Here is a 26,409-nt window from a genome sequence, read left to right on the forward strand (position 1 = left end):
AGTTATTACCCTCGACTCCTTTTCGACTTTTGACTTGCTGTCTTCATGTGGAGTTTTAGTGTTGTATTTGATGCTTTCAATTGGTGCACGCTTTGAATAGGCAATTCTGCAGCCTTGAGGTCCACTAGTCATGATCTGAGCTGAATTTGGCTCATCTCGATGTGGTGTGGTTCACTTAATCACTTTACAATTGGTGGTGCAGTTTTCCTATAAAATTAGATGCACTTGGTGGTGCAGTTTTCCTATAAAATTAGATGCACCGGAATCTGTATAGCTTCCCTGACTCATGATTAGAAATTCACTTGGACTGGAAGAAAAACTCTCAGCTTGTCTACCTTCCTGTGGACATGCGTAACTGTTGATCATTCTTGCCACACCCAATGCTCTTCAGCACTATCTGCCGCCCTTGAAGGTTCATAGAAGTGCCAAGATTGCTCTCTTTGGCATAAAATCTGTGTTTGAATCATAGGATGTACCAAAGTGATTGGTCTCTCTTTGTCACATTTGTAAGAATTGTCCCTTTACTCCCTTGCAACTTTGATTTTGGTGTCGAACAATACTATGGCATATAGAATTAATACCAAATCTCATTAAAACGCATTAGATGCTTAAAAATTTGATGCTTGTCAATGAAAAAGGCAAAAGAAACTGATTTTCTTAAAGACTTCAACTTTCCAAAAACAAAAAGGAATAGGCACTCCAAGATAAGAAACCGCTTAACATAATCTCCCTCTTTCTAACCAAACCCTCATATTGTTCCGTGTAGATCAAGTCCTCACAAACCCTAACAAAGATTTTGGTCTTCTACGAAGTCTCTGTGATACCATCAAATCAAATTCGTAGTTCTTCACTTTGGGTTTAGTCTAAACATGGCGGAAGTTCAAGCTCTCGTCAATGAACTCGCCACCAAGCTCCGGAAACGGTGAGTTTTATGATTGTTCCAATGCAACATGCATGCATGTGTCTCTGTACAAATCAAACGGTGTGTCGTATTTACTGATCTTTGCCTGTTGGTGGCTGTAGGAAGGTGGAGGGTTCACGAGAGACTGCTCGGCTGACGGCGGAGTTGTTACGGACGGTAATATCCCAGCAGAGGGTGACTTCAGCCGCCCTTGTTGAGGTCGTCAGAGATGTTGGTCAGCAGCTTATTGCTGCTAACCCTGTTGGTATGTATGCTCTAATTGTAATTAGGAAGAGACTAGAAGGGTGTTTGGAATTTGATTGGAACAGAATGTGTTCATGAAAATACTAAGCTTTCAATGGACAAGGTGTTTTACACAACTTAGGTTACATATAATCTCCATAATTTGAATTTGAGGGTTGCAAGAACCTGTTGAGGTTGCAGATGTTTACAATAGAAGGACCTGAATATGTCATGTTGATTATAATGTTGAGGTTACCTAGAATTGTTATTAGTCATGGGAATTTTGATCATCAAGTCCCGAGATGGTTCTAAGTCGTTTTCATTCAATTACTGATCGAGGACTAGGCTAGTGGAACCACATTTACTGATAGATGGGAGTCTGCTGTACTTCTATAGTTGTATGTATAGCTTTTAGTTTGTGGTGTATTTTTCTGTAATGAACATGCTGACTATGGGAAAATGCAGAGCTTGCTGTTGGGAACATTGTGAGGCGTGTTCTGCGCATCATTAGGGATGGGGATCTTTCACCGGAAGTTGGAGGATTGACTTTAGTCTCCCAGGGTGATGATGGAGATATTGTTGAGGAAGATGATAAACCATTTCTATTATCTGATGCTATTTCCCAAACAATTCTCCATCCACCTTCCTTGGTTGCACAGCTTGAAAGCAAACCCAACTTGGTTTGCCACTTTGAGGGAAAAGGCAAGTTATTTAAGAATGTTTCGTTAATAACTGGATTCTTGTACATACAATAAACTACAAGAATCCAGTTACACTGTTATCTAAGACTGTTTCATTATTTTCATGCCTGCAACATTACTATTTGTTATTAAAGAAAAACTTAAGTTTAATATGTAAGTATTATTCAAGAGTTGACATAAATTTTCCTAATTTGTAGCAGCAGATAAAACTCCGAGTAGCTGGCAATTTAAACACCAGATCATTGAGGGAGTTAATGATCTCATTGAGGATATAAATACTTGCCATGAACTGATCGCAGACCAGTCGTTGGAGCTTATACATCAAAAGTATAAACTCTTTTCCCAAACTAGAAATTCAGCCATTGAGTTTCCTGCATATTGAAACATATCTCATGACACATTTTGTTTTTACTCATGTGGATTTGATTTCTGATATGTAGTATGCATTCGGTGATGTCGTTCTCTGGGTTAAAACCTTTTTGTTGTCGTAACTCATGAATATATGTTTCTGTTTTGATAGTCCATATTTTGAAAGGGTTATGCAGCAGTTGTGAATTGGAGATTTCTGTTTCTTTAACTTGCGCAATAGTCTATGCACTAAGATAGACAATTGAAATTTGTGTATTAATTATTAATTTAATATTTAAATTATTAATTTAAAATTTTAACTGTTTTTCAGTGAGGTGATACTAACCTTAGGTCACTCGAGGACTGTCAAGAAGTTCCTCTATGCTGCAAAGGAGAAGAAAAGATCTTTCCAGGTCTATGTAGCCGAGGGTGCTCCTAAGTTTGTCCACGATCTGAATCTATTCTGTTGTTATTTCTTCTTCTTCTTCTTCTTCTTCTTCTATACATTTTTGTTTCTTACTTGGTGGTTTCTTAGGCATTTGGGGCATGTGCTTGCAAACGAGTTAACTGAAAAGCATTTGCAAACAACCGTCATCCCTGACTCTTCAGTGTTTGCCATGATTTCAAGAGTTAACATGGTAATTGTGAACTTTTTCATACTTGTTCTCTTAAATTTGATCAATGTGCAAGCTGCTTTAACTTGACAATTGACATGCAGGTCATAGTCGGGGTTCATGCTGTGATGGCCAATGGTGGGGTCATAGCCCCTGTTGGGATGAATATGGTTGCACTTGCTGCAAAAAGGCATGCTGTTCCATTTGTTGTGGTTGGTGGCACTCATAAGGTATTGCATAAGAAAACCTGAACAAATAAGACAATGGATGTTAGTTTAAATGCTCATGTTTGGATATATTAGGATTATGACTTTGCCCCATGATAACTTACATTCTACTGAAAATGTAAAGTTTCTTCCCCTATTTGAATATTGTTTTCTTAATCTTCCCTTGTTTGTTTCAGTTATGTCCACTGTTTCCTAACAATCCAGAGGTTTTGCTGAATGATATGAGATGTCCATCTGAGCTATTATCTTTTGGGGACTTCTCAGATTGCATGGATTTTAGTGTTGGCAGTGGAGCTGCTCTTTTGCATGTTGTTAATCCTGCATTTGATTATGTGCCACCCGAGCTAGTCAGTCTTTTTGTTACTGAAATGTAAGACCTTTTTTCCTTCCTTCATGCAGCTTTAATTCAAAGTTTCCATTCATATCGTGCTATTGTGTAAATTACTATATCATTCTCAGTGTTCAATATTAATTTTCCGTGTCAATTCTTTTTTTCTTTGTTCTATTAATTAGTTTTCTTGGTTAAGTTTTACAAAAACAGCTCAAATATAACATTCCTGGATACACTTGCTTTCAAAGTTTCACTATGGTATTCTTTCATGTTTCCCATTTCAGTAGGTCACAAACGAAGTGTCCGGCTAACATGGGATGTCTGGAGACAGTAGGTAGAAGGACATCCCAAGCAGTCATTCCCATTTCCTTATTAAATTGGAAGAGATTTATGATTGTTCATATGAGTCAGTCACATTAGTTTTGTGAGAGGGGTATTCAAATTTGGGTGCTTTACACAATTGTTTTCCATCATTTTTTTAACTGATATGATAACCAGTTGTACCCATTTTGTATAACATTTACTTTATGATGTTTTCCAGACTCTTATTATAGGTTGTTTTTCATTTCCTTTGCAGAGGGGGTTATCATCCATCATACATCTACAGGCTCATTTCGGATTATTACTCTGCTGACGATATAGTTCTGCAACAAAAACCTGCTTCCTGAAATTGAATTCTCTAACTCCATAAAGGAGCTATTTCTGTACTTTTTCAAATACTATGTAACATCAGAATGTTAGTCATTGCAGTCCTTATACATATTCAAGTATCACAAAGTTTTTGCTATTTTCTACTCTTTAGATCAAGCACAGATATTTGAACTAAAGAACAGAGGAAGTTCAAGTGCAGCCAGCACATAAGCAAAACTGAACAAGAAATGTAGTACTTTACTTGTTAGATCACTTTGAGATAGCACAAGCAAGAGCAGTAGCGATGTGAGTAATCGTGTGCTTGACATTTACAGATTCAGATCAATGTTGGCTAATTTCACATTCTCACATGGCAATCCACTACTGCACATCTTGACAACAAGTAGAGTTGCAGATGAGCCCTTAATGTTCTTGGAGCTGACATTGCTGATCTTAACTTACTGTGGAATGCTTATGCTGCAAAGATTGTATAGGCAGTATCAATGAATGATAGGTTTGAAATTGAATGTGAATGTTCCCGTAGAGGCAAAGCACTTGATAGCATTGTATTAACAAAAAGTTGAATTTTTGAATACGAACAACAGCATACAATATTTACCAACGATCAGTTAGAAGAAGAGCGAACTGGAAGATATGGAACTTCAAGGCTGCAATACCTTCAGGTTACCTCCGTCCTACTGTTTGTTCTAATTTTATACATTTGGTTTTCGCTTTATGTATGCTGGAGTTGATCCTAATGTTTTACTTGGCCATATACATAAACTTTTGTTGCAGGAATTGGTGATCAATTTCAGAGTGCTACTAGTGAAGGTGTGTCGTGTTTGGTGACTCAATTTCATGTCTTTCTTGCTATTTCAATGTTACTGGAAGATTTGTGTTGCATTTTTGTTGCTCTAGATAGTTAGGATATGTTGACTTTTCGTTCCATGGTAATCTCGCCGTGTGGATCGCATAGCTTCTGTAGTTCTGTTCATACCTAGAGCTTATGTACTGAGATGTCACCATGTCCTCTGTGTTTCTGCTATAGTTTCTTCTGTGGTATTTCAGTGTTTCTTGTCGAATATTTGTGTGTAATCATGATTATGAAGTGATGATTGATTGAGGTTTGAAGGTTCTTTCATCCTTGGGAAGTATGTACAGGAAATGATTTGTTCGTTCAAAATTGTATGCTTCTGTTATGGTTTCAATATGTTTAATTTCCTCTTCTATCCTGTGTTGTAAATATTATGATGATCTGTGGTTCATCTTTTGAACGAAATTTTGTGAACTCTTAAACTTCAGATCTGTTCTTCCCTTGCAGAAACAAAAGAGAAAATTGTTGCTAATTTGGAGAATTTTGCTTATGATCCTTACAACTATACATATTTGCGCCAGGTATAAGATACTTGCTTTGATGTTGAATTGATTTGGCTATGAAGGTTACATGTTCTGTATACCAATTCAGCCCTACGAGTATTTTAAAAAGAATTAAATACTTGTTACTCCTCATACTTTTATCTAAAAAACAGTTTAGTCCCTCACCTTTTAAATTAAACTGAATAGTCATTATTCTCTCTAATTCTCATATAACAAGTCCAAAATATCTGAAATGACTATTATGCCCCTCATTTTCTATTTTTATTATTATTTTTATTTTTTCTTTTTTTTTATTTATTTTTTCTCCCTTTTTTTATACTCTCTCTCTCTCTCTCTCCTGGCCGCACGGTCTCTCTCTCTCTCCCTCGACCTCTCTTCTTCTTCTCTTCCTCTGCCATCACCGGAGACCACCACTTTCGGCCACCATCTCACAGCGCCACCATCACCAGTTGAATCCAGACCATTTTTATCAAAATGAAGCCTCTGAAAACCTAGAGAGAGAAACAAAGTGACGACGCAGACACTCAGATCCAGAAGAGAGAGAGAGAAGAGCTATGGCGGACGACGAGCAACCGATCGTGACAGAGAGGCGCCGGAACCGAGGTGTCGGCGCGGTCCAGCGCCTTGGAGCGCCTCTGAGCTCTCCAGCAAGGCGGCAGCCGCTCTGAAAACGCCGACGACCAGTTCCAGATCAAGATGGAGAAGACGATCTACTACACGGTCGACGAGGACGAGTACGACGCCATCATCGCCAAGCAAAGCGAGGAGTTCGGGGACTTCATCGAGGACGACGACGGCCTAGGGTACCGCGACGACGGCGAGGAAGAGGACTGGACCCGCCACGGGCTTCCTACGTCGTCAGATGAATCGGATGGCGATATGAGGCCTAAGAGGAGGAAGACGGTGGAGAAGAAGGAGAAGGAGCCACGGCCCAAAAAGCCCAATTCGTCGCTTACGGCGGCGGCGGAGATGATGGGGAAGCAGAGGCTTTCGTCGATGTTCACGTCGCCGGTGTTTAATAAAAGTAGGGATGGTGACAAGGCCAAAGGATTGTCTTGTGATAGCATTGTGGATGATGTGATTGCCGAGTTTGTGCCGGACGAGGCTGATAGAGAGAGACGGATGAGGGCACAGCCGGCGAGGAGTTTCGTTCCGATTACCGGAGTTAAGAGTGAGAGAGTGAGAGAGGCAGTGCATGTCGATGGTGAGGCTTGGGCTTGGGTCGGATTTGGGTGCTGGATCGATTGGAGGTGGCGGCGTGATGAAATGGTGGCCGGAGATGGTGTTCTCCGGTGGTTGCAGAGGGAAGAAGAAGATGAGAGGTCGAGGGAGAGAGAGAGAGACCGTGCGGCCAGGAGAGAGGGAGGGAGGGAGAGAGAGAGAGTATTAAAAAAAAAGGAGAAAAATAAAAAAAATAGAGAAAAAATAAAAATAAAAATAGAAAATGAGGGGCATAATAGTCATTTCGGATCATTTTGGACTTGTTATATGAGAATTAGAGAGAATAATGACTATTCAGTTTAATTTAAAAGGTGAGGGACCAAATTATTTTTCAGGGAAAAATATGAGGAGTAACAAGTATTTGATCCTTTTAAAAAATTACAAACAGCTCAATGTGGTGGAACTTTTTCTGGACTGCATAACATAACCAAATGAGAAGCTTGTGGAGTTTGGGGAGGTGGGATCTGCATTTGTTGCCCCGGTGAGTCTAGATGTTTATCCTTTTGCTGATCCCATGACATTGGTCTGCAGCTCTTAGTTTCTGAAACTAACCATCTATAGTAAGTAGATAACACTAGTGTGCACGATTTTGGTATCTGATTTAACTTCAGTATCTTAAGTGATGTAGATCCGGCCAATGCAGCAATTATCACTCAGTGTGGTGGTAACCCCCCTTGTTATTCAATGTTTATCAAGCCCAGTTAGAAACACTGTAAGTAGGAAATAGTAATTAACATAACTTCAATTCCATCCAAAAAGTACCATACTTGTCTGTATCTGGTCTCATCTGTGCATTTTTAATAGTATTTCAGTATTTCTAAACTTCACTTGATTTATTGTATGAATGATACATCATAATTGATAAGTCATCGATTGTTAGGTGAATTATGCAATTGGGTCGTTTTACTATCTTTGCAACGCATCTAACAAGGAAGTGATTATGAAGCCAGAAGTCATTGATGTCATGAACAGCATATCTCAAGCAGCAAGTGTCAGCTTCAGTATTCTAGCCGAGGCATTTTTGTAGAAATATGTTTCTGAAAATGAACTTTGAGGCAGAGTAGGTCTGTTATTTAATGAAATCTCGAGTCACATCCTTTCCTTGAGTACCTTTCTCTTTCCTTGTTCAGAAAGGTTAAGCCCGGATAGTTGGAATCATGTTTCAGAGACCGGAGGGAGCTTCTAATTTCAACAAAATTCAATTTGACACGAGATTATCTTGATTCCATAAACCTTTATCCGTTTTCTTTCTGTCTTTTCTTTTCTTAATCTCTGGGTCAAGTGTGCATTTTCTATTATCAGGAAGTGCAGCCAATCTATTCCGTAGGATGATGGCAAAGGGGAAAGAGCCATTTTAGAAATTGTACACCCGCGTATTCAATTTAAAACCCCTAGTTATAATCTGTATACATTCAATTTTCGCCATGTTACACTTTCAACTACAAATGTTTACAGGATCTTTTTATTTTGTTAATCATGCTGAACGAGGAGATACAACTTTTGCAATCCACAGGAACATAGCTCTGGAAGTATCACTTGGTACTTGCAACATTTATTCGACCAGAATGGTTCAAAAAAGAAACAACACCATTCGATAGACGGTTAGACATGAGATAGCTACTAACAAGGAACAACTACGCCTTCTTCATTCCCAAAATAAGGACAAATGTCCAGGACCAAATTGAAAAAACATCGACTAATAACTGAACAAGTCGTAGTAGAACTAGGAGCTTATATTTATGTTACTTTCTTGCTAAGCATAGCGGTAACTACAAAATGAGATTGCAAATTAATAGACCACATGAATGAAGGTAAAACAGACGAACCACACAGAAAATGATAATTGAAGAACAGAGCGACCCCAAAATATAATCATCATTTACAAACTAGAATTGCAAGCCAGGAGAGCAGATAGATGAAACCGGTGGTACATTTGAACCACAAAGGAAACGGAATTGTAATGGAAATGAAAAATGCTGTCACGCCAAAGAAAATGCCAAATCGGTCTAGAACTTGAGCCGGTTGGGGACGGCTCAAGTGAATGAATTTGGCAATGAAGAAACAGGTAAAGGAGAATATGAGGGTGAATGAGAGGAAGTAGAAGGTTAGAGGGAGCTGAGAGTAGACTTGAGCTGATAGGAGAGCTATAGCAATGGCTGATGCCAAGCAGAAGACAACAAATATATTTGCCCAATCCAAGTTGCGGTACCTAGGCGCTTCTGCATCTTGGTCACCAGGAGGAGGACCATTAAAGAGGCAGCTGATTTTCTGGAATAATGGCTTCATTTTTACACACTGGGGTCTTATAGAGAAAACTTCCTCGTGCATTCTCAAAAAGCACAACTCTGTATTTATAGAAATACTTGGAGGTCTGTATTTCCCTGAGCGAGTTGGGAAAGAAAACGACTGCTTGGGGGTCTTTGGTGTGGTGCCTCAGGGAAAGAAAACGACTGCTTGGGGGTCTTTGGTGTGGTTCCTCAGGGAAAGAAAACGACTGCTTGGGGGTCTTTGGTGTGGTGCCTCAGGGAAAGAAAACGACCGCTTGGGGGTCTTTGGTGTGGTGCCTCAGGGAAAGAAAGAAAACGACTGCTTGGGGGTCTTTGGTGTGGTGCCTCAGTGAAAGAAAACGACCGCTTGGGGTCTTTGCCTCAGTGAAAGAAAACGACCGCTTGGGGGTCTTTGGTGTGGTGCCTCAAGGAAATAAAATGACTGCTTGGGGGTCTTTGGTGTGGTGCCTCAGGGAAAGAAAACGACTGCTTGGGGGGTTTTTTACACCTCATTCTCCATTATTACTGTTCTTGTTCTGTTTCTATGCTTGGGATCTTAGACCCTTGTCGGCTGTCATGGTTTCTTCTCGATCTCGTCGGTGGAGAAAATGATGTTTTTGTGAGGGATCTCATCCATTTGGTTGTTGATTCTCTCTTGATTTGTGTTTTGGGATTTGATATCATGATGGAACTTCTGGGTGTTTTGTTTCAGGCCGTACCTCGGCGACGGTGCGTGGTTTGCGGTGCGAACAGGACGGCAACAACTAGGGTTTCGGTAGTGGGCTGGGCCTCTCATCGAGCCTATGTTTTAGCTTTTATTGTTTTAAGGTTTAATTTCCTAATGCTAGCTCTATTGGAGCCTAGGAGGATATTAATTTTTTTTTTTTAGTTTTTGTCTATTTGGACCTGTCCATTAAACTGGTTAGGTATTTCCTATCATCAGCCTTTGGCTAGTTTTGAGACAGCTTAATTGATCCCCTATTCCAAAAAAAAAAAATTGGATTTGAAGATTGGGAAAAGAAGTTTTTTTTTTTTGGCAAAGATTGGGAAAAGAAGTTGATCAGTGAAATTATTATAACGAGTACGTAATCTTCTCCTAAACCCTAATAGTAGTCGTACGCCTTTTACCACCGTTCTCTGAACACCTCTATCCGTCCGGCAAAAGCGGTAATCCTTTCAATTCCAATTCGTTATTGGAAGAAACGGACAATACTTGCTGGGGAGCCCTTCATGACCATGTATTACGTGTCTCACTTATTTTTTCTTCAGCATTTGTTCTCTTCTCCTTCTTCCTACTTCTCCTAGTCTCCTTCTCCAATGAAATCGAGAAGAATAGAATTGAAAAATGATACACCTGTTTTATTCAAGTATTGTCCTTCGTTATTAGTGTTAAGAATCCCCATAATCCCACACTCCGACGTGAGGATAGAATTGGTCATCTTCGAAGACAATGCTTAAATGATAAAAGGATATTTTTTCACTCTTTCATAGAAGAGATTTCTCAATTCTGTAATTTGTTAAAAGTAACCATGATTATTATAGGGAGGTGAAATCTACACCTCCCAAAATTAAAATCCACACTCCCTTTCAATTTTTTAGTATTATTTCATCTCCACTATGTTTTCACTTCCTGAAATGCCCCCTGTGTTAAAATATTGTTTTCCTTTTCTTTTCTCTCTCCATTAGACATCTATATATGAATATATATCTTAGAATCTTCCATTAAAAATCTTTAGTTCTGTCAAACATCTACACATTTATCTTAGAATCTTCCATCTTCGTTGTAAATCAGAATCCATTAGATTTTTTTTCTCTTGCAACTCTTAAACATCTATACATCTATCTTATACATCTGCAACTCTTAAACAAACACTTTCACACCAAAGTACAAGATAGAAGACAGAGAGCATTAATGTATGTGTTTTACATAATAATATGTCATATACAAAACTCTTATATGCTGCGAGAGATAAAAAAGAAGAGGACTGATTTTGAGCCAACTTAGACGCTCATTATCAAAATTTAAAAATGTAGTTCTATCTTCATATTCATCTCGCATTCACACAAATACTTCATCTTTTCTATAAAAGTCCAGTCTTCCATCCAAAAACCTGCAATAAAGAGAAAAACAAAACTAATCATCAAAATGAAAAACCCTTATATCAAACAATCACTCCAAATGAAAAGAACACGTTGCTAAGCTGAATGTTCCTTCTTAAATCCTCTAGGCCACAAAGGAAGAACAAGAAGAAACTATAGTAAAATGAAACTAAAACCAAACAACAAAACTCCTTCCAAACACCCTAAACCCTTTGTGGCTTTTGCCCTTCTTTAATGAATTTCTAGATATAAAAAAATAAAAAATAAAAATCCTCCAGACCACTAATGTTCACCAAGCATTACACCAAATACAAACAGATTTTTATCATGTTGTATTGCCTAAATTCATAATTGAATAACCTGATCCGGAGTTAAGAGAACATATGTGCCAATATTCTCAACAAACATGGGTTCCAATGCACTCCTACAATGCGAAGAAAACAAGAAAAGATAAGTGTCTTTGACAAATACAAACTAAATTCAAGTTTAACCCAAGACAAAATTAGACACAAAACAGATCAGAGATCAAAGTACAAATTAGATACAAGGAAGCAGAAGACGATAAACTATGAGCAGAGAAATTAGAAGCAAGGGCTGAATATGAGTAGTAGCTAGTAGATATGAGTTATGTACCAGCTAGTAGATATATAGTTATGCACCAGCTAGTAGATATAGAGATAACAGCTCAAGTCAAGAATATGAACAACAACCAAAATATAGTGACAGTTTCTAAATGTACCCAGCAAAATTCTTAGTGCACCCAGCAAATTAATTTATATTTAAATATGCTTTTAAATATTGAATTAAACCCAACAAGTTTCCCAAAATACCCACATCTTTAACAAAACTATGCACCCAGCACAAACAATCCCAGAATTCCTAGCGTTCTTCACCAGCATCACTCTTCCCACAGGACAATGGTTTTGATGTAATGGTCAGGTGAGGCTGGTTTTGTTTAATTGGGTGTGTATTTGAGAGAAGAGAAGGGTATGGAAATGGTCCAATTCAACAATCTTAGCTTCAGAAACTTTTTCGATTCTTTCATGCCCATGAATCCATGATTGTCTAATCACTCCATTCTCTGCTCTTTCATTCAACTGTAAGCAAATAGCATCTCTTCCATAGATTCGGGAGTTTGGAGAATACATTGCTAAACTGAAGGCTAAAGTACTGATGATTATTTATGCTAATCAAGGATGCAACTTCCAGACTCATATTTGGAAGCCGACTTGGATTGCCAAAATGAAGTTATGATGTTTTTTTTGCAAGATATCCATGATCAAGGTACTATGAGCATCAAATATTAGAATGGGTACCAATCTATGGTGGCTGTAGTGAAATGTACCATACGCTTAGCTAGAACTACAAGGAACTCTTTTGGCTATTGTAATTGTTGGATCTGGATGTCTATCTTATTATAACGAGTTCATAGGCGATCCTTTCATAATGTCTATCTTATTGTAATTGTTGCGATTTGTTTGTTTTTATTTTTTTGAAGGGTTGCGATTTGTTTTTATGTTTATTCAGTTTGTTGGGTACATATAATTTGTTTGGGTGGGTATTTTGGGAATAATTGCTGGGTTTAATTATAAATTTTAAATATAAATAAATTGCTGGGTATACTTAGAAATTTGTTGGGTACATTTAGAAATACCCATAATTATAGCTAGTTTTTGTCCAGAATGGTGAGCATGAACAATCATCAACTTTCACTTACTTACTGTTTGAGCCGTACTTGAAACCAACAAAAGGATTAAATATAAACTAAATATCTTAGACGTTGTTATTGAAAACAAAAATCTCTTCTATTGCTGCAAATTAGATTGAAGTGATGAAATCAATGAATTTACTCCCAAACATGTGAGTCATCAAAACGAGTCAAATTTCACTCCCAAACATGTGAGTCATCAAAACGAGTCAAATTTAACAAAGCCCATAGCAATCCAAGATACATAAACTAGATATTTTGACAGAAAATTGAACTTAGTTTATCAAAATTACTCAAAATTAAACCTTCATATTAAATCAAGATAAGATAAGTACCTTATGTTTGCATTTGTTGGAGATGGAGGTTTAAGTCTTCTCTCTGCGAAATTGGCCATGTCGACCCATGGTCTCGAAGTTCAAAACTCAAAACTTGAAACGGCAAGGAAAAGAATGAAAAATCAGTGTAGGATTCGGTATAGGATCAGGCTAGGTCAATTCAGCTAAAGTCTTACATCAATCCCTTTGGCCTCATCGTCTTCTATCAGTAGCACTTTTGATTGGATTGGGTTGGCCTCAATGTCTTCTACCAGCAGTACTCTTCGGGAACCAAAAGTTTTGCTGTAGAAGAGAGAGAAGAGAAAAAGAGAAAGCTATTGTCGTCGTGTTTTTAGATAAGGAAAAGAGAAAATCAAAGAAAAATGAAAATAAAACAATTTTTTGACATAGGGATATTTCAGGAAGTAAAAAGATAGTGGAGATGAGATAATATTAAAAAATTAAAAGGGAGTGTGGATTTCAATTTTGGGAGTGTAGATTTCACCTCCCTTATTATAATAACGACGTGCGCATGCTTGAGACCTCTTTTGAGTTTTGACTTTCCCACAGATGATGTAGGTACTTAACTACTTACATGTCTTTTATGAACTTTTTAATTTTTAATTTTCTAATTTTTTTTTTTTTGAGAATATGTGTTTTATGAACTTTAAAAATCTTAAATTATTTGGGTAATATTTTTTGTTGACAGGCCATTAAAGTGAGTAATTATATATAGGGCAAAATACTATTTAGTCCATGAAGTATGCCTTCGTCCTCGTTTCAGTCCCTGCCTTTCTAATTTAATCCCAAAAGTCCCTGAACTCAAAATTTTCAGTCCAACTGGTCCATTCCCTCCATTTTCTGTGGTTGCTTGATGACGTGTCAGTTATTACTTGCCAGCTAAGCGCCACGTAAGACACAAATTTTGTAAAATGACGAGAATACCCCTGCTTCAGTTTCTTCCAAAATTTCCTCTCTCTTATTTCTCCCTCTTTCCAGATCATTGATACAAGAGATTTTTTCTCCTTCGCCGTCGTGGGTGTACTGAGAAATTGCTCAGACTGGGATGAAGAGGAGAGGGGTGATGGTACGACGGTGGGATGACCAGTGCTAGTCGGTGGGTGCACCGATGAGTATGATGGTGACAGTGGTGAGGAGCAGCATAGAGAGAGAAACCACCACCACCTAGCTCACCAGCAACAAAATTGAAACCTCCTTGAACCCAGAACTAACGCCGACGACCCACAACCCACCACCATCAGCAACAAAGAGCAAATGACCACCACCACCCATAAACCATCAATTACAAAACACCCACCGGAGCAAGATTACTATGATCAGCAGGGAATCAAATCCTCCAAATCCTACTTCACCTCTCCCAGAGGCCTCAAGCTCTTCACCCGCCAATGGCTTCCCCTCGTCTCTCCTCCACGTGGCCTCATCTTCATGCTCCACGGCTACGGCAACGACATTAACTGGAGTTTTCAGGCCACCGCCATCTTCCTCACCCAGAACGGCTTCGCCTGCTTCGCTCTCGACATTGAATCCCACAGCCGGTCCCACGACCTCAAAGCCTTCGTCCCAAACGTCGATCTTGTCGTCCCACAGCCGGTCCCACGGCCACAGTCGGTTCTTCTTTAATTTTTTCAAGCAAAACCCCCAATACGAAACCTTACCGTCCTTCCTCTACGGCGAGTCGATGGGCTACCCGAAGCCTTTGACAGTGGGATTGGAGGGAGACGGGAAGGGAGAGGGACTGGCAAAGCTGCTCGAGCTAGTCGATGAGGGCGAAGACGACGAGCTTGGAGTGGATGACCCCCTTTTGCTCCGGAACATCAGAAATTGGCGGCAAAGAAGATGGGTTTGTTGCATCTTCAAGGTGGGTTTGTGGGTCAGATGATGAAGAAGAGGAAGAGGGCAGGGTTTGGATTCGACCCGTGATTAGAGCTGGGAGCTCACAGTCGCCCATTGAATGAAAAGACGATGGAGGTTTGGGATCTGTAAATTGGAGTTGGTTTGGGCAAATCTAAGGATGTGTTTGGATGGAGAGCTCGGTGGTGGTGGATTTTGGGTGTAAAGAGAAAGAAGGAAGAACAGGGGTATTCTCGTCACTTTACAAAATATGTGTCTTACGTGGCGCTGAGCTGGCAAGTAAGAACTGACACGTCATCGAGTAACCGGAGAAAATGGAGGGAATGGACCAGTTGGACTGAAAATTTTGAGTTCAGGGACTTTTGGGATTAAATTAGAAAGGCAGGGACTGAAACGAGGACGAAAGCATACTTCAGGGACTAAACAGTATTTTGCCCTTATATATAATATCTCTATCAATGAGTGAGTTGACATATTAAAAAAAGGGGGAGTGAAATTTGCACTCCCCTTTTTGAAAACCACACACCCTTGTCATTTATTTCAAAAATACCCCTAGTTGTTCATTATTTTTTTTTTCATTTCTGTTCTTTAGTTCTCACATTGTGAGTTCTATGGGAAAACTTATTCTTCTCATCCTTTTCAACAATGGCGGAGCTAGGATTTTAAAATGGGGTGAGCTAAAAAAAAATTAAATAAAAGTTTACTAATGCTTTAAATTTTTTATTTATTTTACAAGTAACATGTTTTATTCCTTCCTTAAATTAAAGGGGAAATGCTCATTCACCCAATTTTAGCTTAAAATTTGCCCACTTGCTCCACTAACAGTTTTTTAACCCCATTTACCCAAAACAATCTAAGGGATTATTTCCCCTTTACCCAATTAATTCTTTTTATTTATTTTTGGGACTTTTTTGCCCTCTCCTTCTTTCTCACTTAGAGGGAGAAGTCATCCTCCACCTTGCCGGACTTCGGTAACCAGTGGCCGGCCGCCGACTCCGGTGACCGGAATCCGGCGTCTGATTTTATTGCCCCCCAATAATACCCAGTAATCATATTATTGCCCCACAATTGATCAACTTATTGCCCCTCAATAATCATATTATTGCCCCCCAATAACAAGTCCATTGGGGATCAATAATTAGTGAAAAGTGAAGATGTTTTTAATTTTGAAAGTTTTAGGAGGTTTATCGAAATAAATAATCTTATTATTGCCCCCAATAATCTTAATATTGCTCTCCAAAAATCATATTATTGCCCTCAAGTGAATTGCATAAACTCCCAAAACCAAAATGAATACACTACCGACACTATTGATCAACTTATATGTTCAATTGTACGCGTTCACTTTCTTTTCCTTTTTTTTTTCCCTTCCCCATTCCGGAAGCTCACAGTATACCAAAAAAAAAAAGTGCTACGGCACCCAGAAATTGCTCTGGGCACCCACCGGAGTGTGAGGCCGGTGCAGGAGTTGTCGGGGAGTGGGCAAATCGGGCTGGGATCGGTGTCGGATTGGCGGACGGGCCTTGTGGACTACGTGTGGGTCTGGTGCGAGGCCGGGTTCCTCGATTGACATGGTTGTTCCGGTCGAGGAGATCGCGGTGGCTGGCTGGAAGGGGAAGATCGAGTTGGTAGTTGGGTTTGGTTTGCTGCCTCGCTGTACTCATCGGCGGAATGGCTTGGAGGTGCAGGTTCGAGGGTTGCCAGGCGACGTCTTATCTGTGGCGGCCTGGATCGCATCGGATCGGACTGATCCGATCTGGACTGGGTTTCACAGATCCAAGCTGGGGATCAAATTGCTGGGATGGCAGAAGGACGGCGTTGCCGGAGTCAGTCTCCGGTGAGAGAAGAATTCGGTGAGGGGGAAGGAGAGAGAGAGAGAGAGAGAGAGAGAGAGAGAGAGAGAGAGAGAGAGAGAGAGAGAGAGAGAGAGAGAGAGAGAGAGAGAGAGAGAGAGAGAGAGAGAGAGAGAGAGAGAGAATAAATCGCAGAGGGGAGGGGAGAGAGAGAGAGTATGTGAGAGAGAGAAAGAGAGAAATATGAGTGTAATTTATAAATTAAAATGAGGGCAATACTGTCAAATACTGTTGGATTGGGTAAATGAGGTTAAAAAACTCTTGGTAGAGTAAGTGGGCAATTTTTTGCCCAAAATTGGGTAAGTGGTCACGGCCCCTATATTCATTCTATAACCTTTAATACTACCAGATTAAGCTAGTACTAATGTCTAAAGCCATCAAATAAGTGAATCACATTGAATCTATTCTAGATTTTAGGTTTTGATTGAATTTTACTATGAAATTTTTATAAACAGCATGTTAATAACTTAATATTATATAGGTTAAAACCACTTAACTGACCAAACCAAACCATCTTTAATTAGATTGGATTGGATGAGATTAAACTTAATTTTTTTGATGACTGGTTGTCCAAAATATCTAAACCGCTCACTTTGGCATAGAGACAGTTTGGAGTCAAAACCGATCCAAATCAATCCGTGTGCAGCCCTAACAACGAGTTGCAGATGAACCCTTAATGTTCTTGGAGCAGACATTACTGATCTTAATCTCCTGTGGAATGCTTACGTTGCAAAGATTGTATAGGCAGTAACAATGTTGGTCTAGGATGATAGGTTTGAAATTGAATGCGAATGTTCCCGTAGGGGAAAAGCATTTGCTCATCTTTGCAATCCCCCTGCCATGTAGCTTAACCATCTATATTTTTGTCATCACTTTCTTGAATTGTTTTTCCCTTTTTTTGTCTCTGTTCCTTGCTTTTCTTACTAGCCTTTTGATTCAGTAATTCAACCAATACTTGATAGGGCAATGATATAGGGCCTCAATGAGGCCTAAGACCATCTCCAACAGATTGGTCTTTTCCACGTAGAGGCTTTTACTGGTAACAAAAGACTTATGGAGGCACTCCAACCCATAGGTCTTAATGTCTTATCCTATGTGTGAATGACATATGGAGTTGGGTTGTCAAATTTGACAGAACAATACCAATCTGTCTTTTGTTTGGATATTGTGAAATACATAGAAATACAAAGGAAATTAAAGGTAAAAATAAAAATTTTGGTTTGTTTAAGGATATCTCTATTTGTGTTTAGCCCAAACTCTAGGTTACTTGACCTAGTGGTAATAAGGTTACATTAGAAGGATTTCGATTCCTATTCAATGTAGATTTACTTCCCTTGTACGATTCAGATTATATGCATTGTAATCCTCTATATAAAGAGGCCCCTATTATCAATAAGAATATACAGTAAATTCCTCTCAATTTATGATTCCCTAAAACACGTTATCAGCACGAGCTCTAACCCTAGCCCTAAGAACCAAAAAACCTAAAGTCCCCACAGCTGCCCCTCGCGGCATTCTCGCAGCGGCCCCGCAACAGACCTCACAGCATCCCCGCAGCATCCTTGCGGCCTCACGACATCCCCGCAGCATCCTCACGACCTCGCGACATCCCCGCAACAGTCGCATCCCCGTAGCGGCCCCGCAACAGTCCTCGCGGCATCTCCACAGCATCCCCGCAGCATCGTCACGACATCCCCGCAGCAGTTGCATCCCCGCGGCGGCCCCGCAACAGTCCTCGCGGCATCTCCGCAGCGTCCTCGCGACATCCTCACAGCGATCCTACAGTATCACTGCACAGCCCAGCCAACAATTTTTCCGGTCAAAAATTCCGGCATCTTTTCAAGGTAAACTTTTCTAAAAGTTCCCGTTTTTGAAGTTTTTCAATTTCTTCTTCTTTTTCTCAGGGACTTCCAGCATCCCTTCTTCTACCCCCTTTCTTCTTCATAGGGGAGACCAAAAGCCAAACTGTGGGGGTTCGTGCTCACTCCAATCTTGGAGCTTGTAGAGTCCTCCAAACTTAGAGTTTGTTGAGAAGAAAACGATCGACCACATACATCGTTGTTTTGATCTAATCCAAAACCCCTCTTGGAATAGGATTTTCTTGGAAGCGACTACGCTCTAAAAATCCCTAATTTCTTGGAAGCAACTAAGCTCAGAAATTTAATAGTTTTTCGTGGTAGCCTTTTTCGCTCCGAAATTAACCCTAATCTTGTGTTGTTTTTCAGGATGAGTAACCTGAACAAGTTGAACTTTGTTCCACTAGAGACAACTGGCGCTGGATACCATAGGTGGGTCGGAGATGTGCGCCAACATCTTAAGGCTAATGGACTTCTGGAAGTCATCCAAGAGCCTAGTCAGAACGTGCTCTCCATTGAGCAAGCTACTGCTGTTGAAGTAAAACAAGCTAAAGCCATCATTCTCATGACAAGGCACATGAATGACGCGCTCCAAAGTGAATACCTCAATGAGGAGGACCCAAGAAAGCTATGGGTTGAACTTGAGCAGCGATTTGGCAACGTTCGTGACTCTATGCTTCCTGATTTAGAAGTGCGATGGCATAGCCTCCACTTTTGTGATTTCAAGTCTGTGCTTGATTATAACTCGGAAGCCCTTCGTATCAAGTCTCTGATGGAGTTTTGTGGCCAAGCCATAACTGATACGATGTTGATCGAGAAAACTCTCTCTACCTTCCCCGTCTCTGCCCTGATGATTTCAAAGAATTATCGGATTGATGTGAAAGCAGGACGTATCACAAGATTTCATGAGCTCATTGGCGCCATGAACGTAGCTGAAAAGCACGACAATATTCTTATGAAGAACTATAATGCTAGACCCGTGGGAACTAAGTCTATTCCGGAGTCTAACTATAGTCGCGCTCCCAAGGGAGGACGCAAGGAGCGAAACCCTAAGAGTAGGGACAATTCTGGACGTTTTGGTCCATATTCTCGCCCTAAAGAGGAAGGAAATCGCCAAGAGAGGCGTGCACAGAACCGTGGAGATCAACGTGTGAAGAGAGAGAGGCAAAGCCTCAAGCTATGGTGGTGACGCCACCAAGAGTAATAGTCATCCAAATCATGCACTAAAAGCATCTCGATCAAGGGAGCCTGACCATAAAGATGTTTGTCTTTGATGTGGATCAAGTGGACATTGGGCAAAGAAGTGTACTGCATCCCAAAATGTTGCAAACGCATACAAAACGTATCGTGAAGCAAGGGAGGAAAATTACATGGAACAAGAATATCAAGATGGCGATCTAGATCTAAGGGTGGAAGACTACAAGGATCAAGACCCAGAAACTGGCGATTTTGATTAAGTCTTTTTATTTTCCAAGAGATGTAGGCAATTGCCATATTACTTTTGTAGTAGATGCCAATGATATTAGTCTTTCTTCAAAGTAGGCGTACTCAATGTAAGTGTGATGTCTAGGAAGGTTTTGAGATAAGTGGTACTTAAGCGTGCTTTTCTCCACCGACATCTCTCTACTCACTTGGTCACATTTACATTGGAATTACCGAAATGAGTTAGACGACTACCATTGTTTTGCATTAACTAGTTTATTGGATTAGATTTTCTTTTGTTAAAGAAACGATGATGTAATTCCGTTTGGCTTATTAATAAAAGTTGAGTTCTTTTCTTTATGACTCCTTTTTAATTATGAGCTTTTCTTTCAAGGAATTGATGAACTTCAATGTCTTGCGGATAGTGCGACTATACACACCATTCTTCGACAAAGGTAATTATTCTTAGAGATGTTGTCTACATATTCCTCTGTGACTATGATGGCTAGGCCATCAGGTTTAGTTTAAGGACATGGAATGGCCCAATTCCTATTGCCAAATGGCACCTTGATTAAAATCACTGAAGCTCTCTACACTCCTAAGGCAAATCGAACCTTATTGAGCTTCAAAGATATAAGAGCCAATGGATTCCATGCGGAAATGCATAATGAGAACGGAAAAGAGTTCCTTTGCATTACCTCTAATGATTGCGGACGAAAGCGCATCTTAGAAAAGCTTATGTGTCAATATAGTGGGCTTTATGTCACTACAATTAGACCAATTGAATCCAACAATGTGATAAGAGAAGATCTCTTGGATTCTGACACATATTGGCTTTGGCATGACCGACTAGGACATCCTGGTCGTGATATGATGCTCCGTATACTAAAGACTTCACACGGACATCCATTCTTCAGAGTGAGAAGAAGCAAGAATCGAAAATTGATTCCTGGACTTAGCAAGACCGCAACAATTGCAGCATCTGGCGCTGCAGCCGTCTTGGGGCGCAACAAAGCCGCCCAAGTCCCATGTGATGACGCCATCAATGGCGCCAACCATGAGCATAACGCCATGGTTGTTCCTCCCCATGGTCATGACGCCATACATACTAATTCCCATGGCTCCAATGCCATGTTGGGAGATGTAGTCACACACTTTGCTTCTAATAGCGCTACAGACGCGCAGGCCCAACCAAAATCCTCATTGGTTGCTTCTAAGGCCCCTCGCTCATTTTGTAAAGCCTGCTCCTTCGAGAAATTAGGACCGAGACCGTCCTACGCAAAGGATCCTAAAATACTCATTCCGTTCTTACAGAGAATCCAAGGGGATATCTGTGGACCAATTCAACCATCATGCGGACCTTTTAAATACTTTATGGTATTGGTTGATGCGTCGACATGCTAGTCACATGTCGCGCTATTGTCCACTCGAAATACTGCTTATGCTAAACTCCTTTCCCAGATTATCCGTCTACGGGCTCACTACCCTGACCATCCAATTAAGTCAATTCGACTTGATAATGCTGGGGAGTTTACATCGAAAACGTTCGATGACTATTGCATGTCATTGGGGATTAATGTAGAGCATCTAGTTCCCCATGTTCATACCCAAAATGGTCTCGCAGAAGCCGCTATCAAACGACTACAGACGATAGTACGGACATTGGTTATGCGCACCAATCTCCCTGTTTCTGCTTGGGGATATGCAATATTGCATGCAGCGATGCTAATTCGTCTACGACCTACTGCAACCCAATCTTACTCTGCGTTACAGCTAGTGACTGGGTACGAGCCTGATATCTCGCATTTACGCATTTTTGGGTGTGCCATCTATGTGCCTATTACGCCGCCACAGTGTACTAAGATGAGTTCACAACGACGAATGGGCATCTATGTTGGCTATGAATCTCCAACTATTGTCCGCTATCTTGAACCCTTGACAGGCGATCTCTTTACCGCTAGATTTGCGGATTGTCACTTTGATGAGATAGTCTTCCCATCATTAGGGGGAGATAAGAACACAGATGTTCAACAGGATCGACAGGAATTGTCGTGGTATGTCCCCACTATGTCTCATCTCGATCCCCATACCGCACAGTCCGAACTTGAAGTGCGAAGAATAATCGAGCTCCAGAACGTAGCAGACACTCTGCCTAATGCGTTTTCTGATGTTGCCAAAGTGACGAGATCACACATACCTGCTGCAAACGTGCATGCAAGGATCGATGTCCCGAATACTGGACATCACGCCACTCCTGTGACACCAGGAAATGGCGCCATTGCCCAGCATAGCAATAATGTAGCGTCTATGGCAGCAGGTCCCGCAAGGAAGCGCGGTAGACCAATTGGTTAGAAGGATACTCGCCCTAGAAAGAGAGCGAATGAGGCATAAACAAATCCTTTGATCATTGATACTCAAAATCCGTCCCATGAGAATGTTTCGAATTATGGTTATGTCCATGAGACATCATTGGGGGACGCCTCAATGTCAGAACCTATCCCTGAGAACGTAGAGATCTCTGTAAATTACACTAGTATACATAGGACGTGGGAAAGAAACTCCATCATCATTGATGATGTATTCACGTATTCAGTGGCGCGTGAGATTATTGAGACCGATGACATCAAACCACGCTCAGTTGATGAATGCCAACGTAGAGCTGATTGGCCAAAATGGAAAGATGTGATCCAGGCAGAACTTGATTCTCTAGCGAAAAGAAAGGTATTTGGCAAAGTTGTACCAATACCGCCCAACACCAAACCAGTTGGTCACAAATGGGTATTTATTAGAAAGCGTAATGAAAGAAACGAGATTGTAAGATACAAAGCTCGCCTTGTGGTGCAAGGCTTCTCACAACTCCCTGGAATCGACTACGAGGAGACCTATTCTCCCGTAATGGACGTCATTACGTTCCACTACCTTGTCAGTTTGGTAGTTTCAGAAAAACTGAACATGCAGCTTATGGATGTGGTTACTGCGTATCTATATGGGGATCTAGATACGGAGATGTACATGAAGATTCCAGATGGAATTCAGTTACCCAAATCAAGTGGCTCTAAACCATGGAGCGCGTTTGCTATAAGGTTGAAATGCTCACTATATGGATTGAAACAATCCGGATGGATGTTGTATAACCGTCTAAGTGACTACTTGATTGGGAAGGGATATGTCAACAATGAACTATGCCCGTGTGTGTTCATAAAAAGGACAAGTTCCGGATTTGTAATAGTAGCGGTTTAAGTCGATGACATGAACATAATTGGCACCCTTAAAGAGTTAAGGGAAACCGTTGAACACTTGAAATCCGAGTTTGAGATGAAAGACCTTGGGAAAACACGGTTTTGCCTCGGTTTCGAACTTGAGCACTGTAAATATGGTATCCTGATTCATCAATCAGCTTATACCCAAAAGATGCTTAGGCGCTTCAACACTGACAAGATTAAGCCTTCAAGCACCCCAATGGTCGTCCGTAGTCTTGATCCAAAGAAAGGATCAATTTCGTCCAAAAGATGACGATGAAGAAGTGCTAGGGGCAGAAGTGCCCTTCCTAAGTGCAATAGGCGCATTGTTGTACTTAGCACAATGCACAAGACCAGATATCTCATTCACTATGAACTTGCTAGCTAGATATAGCTCAGCGCCAACACGACGCCATTGGACTGGTGTTAAAGATATCTTTCGATACCTAAGTGGTACGATCGTTATGGGCTTGTTCTATCCCTACAGAGAGAAGATGGATTCGGACCCATCAAGTACCAGGAACGCTACACATGGTGGACTGCGTTCCCTCTCCCCATCCCAAAACGATATAAGTGTTTTGGAAGGTTTTGCTGATGCTGGGTACCTCTCTGACCCACACAAAGGTCTCTCCCAAACTGGCTATGTTTTCACCATGGGGAAGATAGCGATATCTTGGAGGTCTACAAAGCAGACCTTAGTCGCTATCTCTTCGAATCATGCAGAGATTATTGCTCTTCACGAAGCAGTTCGTGAATGTATATGGCTTCGGTCCATAGTTATGCATGTTCGAAGCAATTGTGGTTTGAAGTCTACCACAGATGAGCCAACGACCATTTATGAGGATAATGCTGCTTGCATTGAACAAATGAAGCAAGGCTACATCAAAGGCGACAACACCAAGCATATATCGCCCAAATTCTTCTACAATCAGCAACAGCAGAAGCTCCTCAAGATCAAAGTGAACCAGGTTCGATCTGAGGACAATGAGGCAGACTTGTTTACGAAATCATTGCCCAAATCCACATTCGAGAAACATGTGGCAAGAATTGGCTTGCGGAAATTATCTGAACTCCCAGGATCGTAGTCATCTTGGGGAGGCGCAGACATCAAGGGGAGATGTTTACATGTTCACCTCGAAACGTGAAGGGTGTGTTGTGCTCCTTTTCCCCTTCGACCGAGGTTATTTTTGTCCCACTGGGTTTTTGTTACTCGGCAAGGTTTTTAACGAGGCAAGAGAGAAGCACCGAATTTAGACAACACAAGGGGGAGTGTTTAAGGATATCTCTGTTTGTGTTTAGCCCAAACTCTAGGTTACTTGACCTAGTGGTAATAGAGTTACATTAGAAGGATTTCAATTCCTATTCAATGTAGATTTACTTCCCTTGTACGATTCAGATTCTATGCATTGTAATCCTCTATATAAAGAGGCCCCTATTATCAATGAGAATATACAGCAAATTCCTCTCAATTTGTGATTCCCTAAAATTAACATGGTTATATTAGAGGATTAAATTTCTGATAGACATAATTTCCAATACTTTCCCATTAGTTAGCTTAATCTCAAAATTAGCTGAGCTCCACACATTATGTGTGTGAGATTTAACTTTTTGTTTTAAATACAGAGTGGGTAGTTTATATGAGAATAGGCATGAAGTGGGTAGATTTTTCACGTATTTATCTATTTTCCACTGTCACCATTTTTTTATTATATGCTTGTTTTGTAATTGGCTATATTATCCCTATTCATTTTTTTGAGTAATAAAGTTTTTAAATACTTCTGGGTTATTTTAGTCCCTTTTTTTTTATTTTGGCTGAGTATCTCCAATAGACTACTTATTTTAAAATAAATTCAAAATTTTAGTTAATTTTATGCTAAAATTCTACTTCAGCAAAATACATAAACAAAAGTTAAATTTAACTTTTGCAAAATTCTCCAGCTATATTTAGCTAGAGAGAAGATATCATTTAACTAAAACTTAAATTTAATTTGAGATTTAAGTATTTTGCTCGAGCATAACTCAATAACTAATTAGTTATATTTCACTATTAGCTACATTTAGCTATTTTAGCTATGAATATAGCTATCACTGTTGGAGATGTCCATAAAAATATTCTCTTAATAATAGTATAGATTGGGAACTGAAATTATAATTTCTAAATATACCATTTGGAAAAAAGCTAATTGTAGCACATGAGTTGTTAATTTGATTAAAAAAAAAAATTCAAGAAATGCATTTTGTGGATAAACTGGCTCCAGGCTTTTCTTTTTTTTTTTCTAGGTTTTCACATAATTCCTATAATTTCTCAATTTCATTTTCACTCTCACTTCCACAAAAGCAAAGCAAGCACCACACCACTTCCGCTTTGATTTCATTTTAACTTGAGTTGATTGATAATTTTGAAATTATTGACGCTTTGATTTCATTTTGACTTTAGTCATATCATCACTTTACAAAATGTTTTATGTCACTGGGAATGGTATAATCAACGTTGCTTAATTAGATGTGAAAGGTTTTGGATCTCCTTTAGTTTAGGTGATATGCTTATATCTGTTTGAACCCAAAATTAACATTTTTTTCCCAACAAGGGGGCTCAAAGAAATCCGGGCCAATATCGGTGGCCCAAGTTATATTTTTTCGACAAGTTCGGAATATATTGTTTAGAGGCTAAATAAAGCCTACTTGGAGATTAAGCAATCTCAGAGCAAATTTGGATATTCCTACTTGGAGATTAAGGAAGGTATCATGGACAAGAACCAATCAAGGAAGGTTTCCCATGCAATTAAACTGGCGGACGTGCTGTCCTTCTCTACCCATATTCAAGAGTACTCATGCAATTAAACCCTATGGTGGGCCAATTAAGCAGGGAAGCAAGGTCTCCCACATACTTGGCAATCAAGGGGATATGGAACAATTCAAGAAACATGCAATCACCTTTAATTGCAATAAACAAGATACACACACACACACACACACAATCTAATCCTTTCTGATTGCATGCCACTAAGCTACGGGAGTCTTCGCGAAGATATATTTGCAATTAAGACGAGCATATCCAACAGATTCGCATCCAATATATTGTTTCCTAAGAGGCAATTAAGCTTGCCTACATTCTAGCCACATACAGAGGCAAATCTAGTATCAAAACTATTAAGTGTTTTGATTTGATTCAAGGCCAATAACTG

General features: G+C 40.0%; 1 protein-coding gene and 1 pseudogene across 3 annotated transcripts; both read left to right on the plus strand.

Annotated features, from left to right (window-relative positions):
- Positions 1-178: 178 nt before the first annotated feature.
- On the plus strand, positions 179-4,650 carry LOC112196359 (translation initiation factor eIF-2B subunit beta). 3 transcript variants are annotated; one of them, XM_024336679.2, is made up of 10 exons: positions 179-506; positions 767-922; positions 1,024-1,166; positions 1,610-1,846; positions 2,043-2,172; positions 2,525-2,632; positions 2,729-2,831; positions 2,912-3,037; positions 3,211-3,404; positions 3,943-4,650. In XM_024336679.2, exons 2-10 carry the CDS (start codon positions 870-872, stop codon positions 4,031-4,033), a joined length of 1,185 nt encoding a protein of 394 aa, XP_024192447.1. In that variant the 5' UTR covers positions 179-506; positions 767-869; the 3' UTR covers positions 4,034-4,650. The 3 variants fall into 3 exon arrangements, with proteins under 3 accessions (XP_024192447.1, XP_040373655.1, XP_024192448.1); XM_040517721.1 differs by lacking the exon at positions 179-506 and having other exon boundaries at positions 682-922; positions 2,049-2,172; XM_024336680.2 differs by lacking the exon at positions 179-506 and having other exon boundaries at positions 682-922; positions 2,046-2,172; positions 3,943-4,649.
- LOC112198780 lies at positions 4,100-7,647 on the plus strand (annotated as a pseudogene).
- Positions 7,648-26,409: the final 18,762 nt, after the last annotated feature.

The sequence above is a fragment of the Rosa chinensis genome, chromosome 4, assembly GCF_002994745.2.
Source record: "Rosa chinensis cultivar Old Blush chromosome 4, RchiOBHm-V2, whole genome shotgun sequence".
NCBI classification, from domain to species: domain Eukaryota; kingdom Viridiplantae; phylum Streptophyta; class Magnoliopsida; order Rosales; family Rosaceae; genus Rosa; species Rosa chinensis.

Bases quoted from the DNA above. Each gene is read 5' to 3' on its own strand.
- LOC112196359 (XM_024336679.2), top strand. From the start codon at position 870: ATGGCGGAAGTTCAAGCTCTCGTCAATGAACTCGCCACCAAGCTCCGG. The intron at 923-1,023 runs GTGAGTTTTATG...TGGTGGCTGTAG, and splicing joins GCCACCAAGCTCCGGAAACG to GAAGGTGGAGGGTTCACGAG. The intron at 1,167-1,609 runs GTATGTATGCTC...GGGAAAATGCAG, and splicing joins TATTGCTGCTAACCCTGTTG to AGCTTGCTGTTGGGAACATT.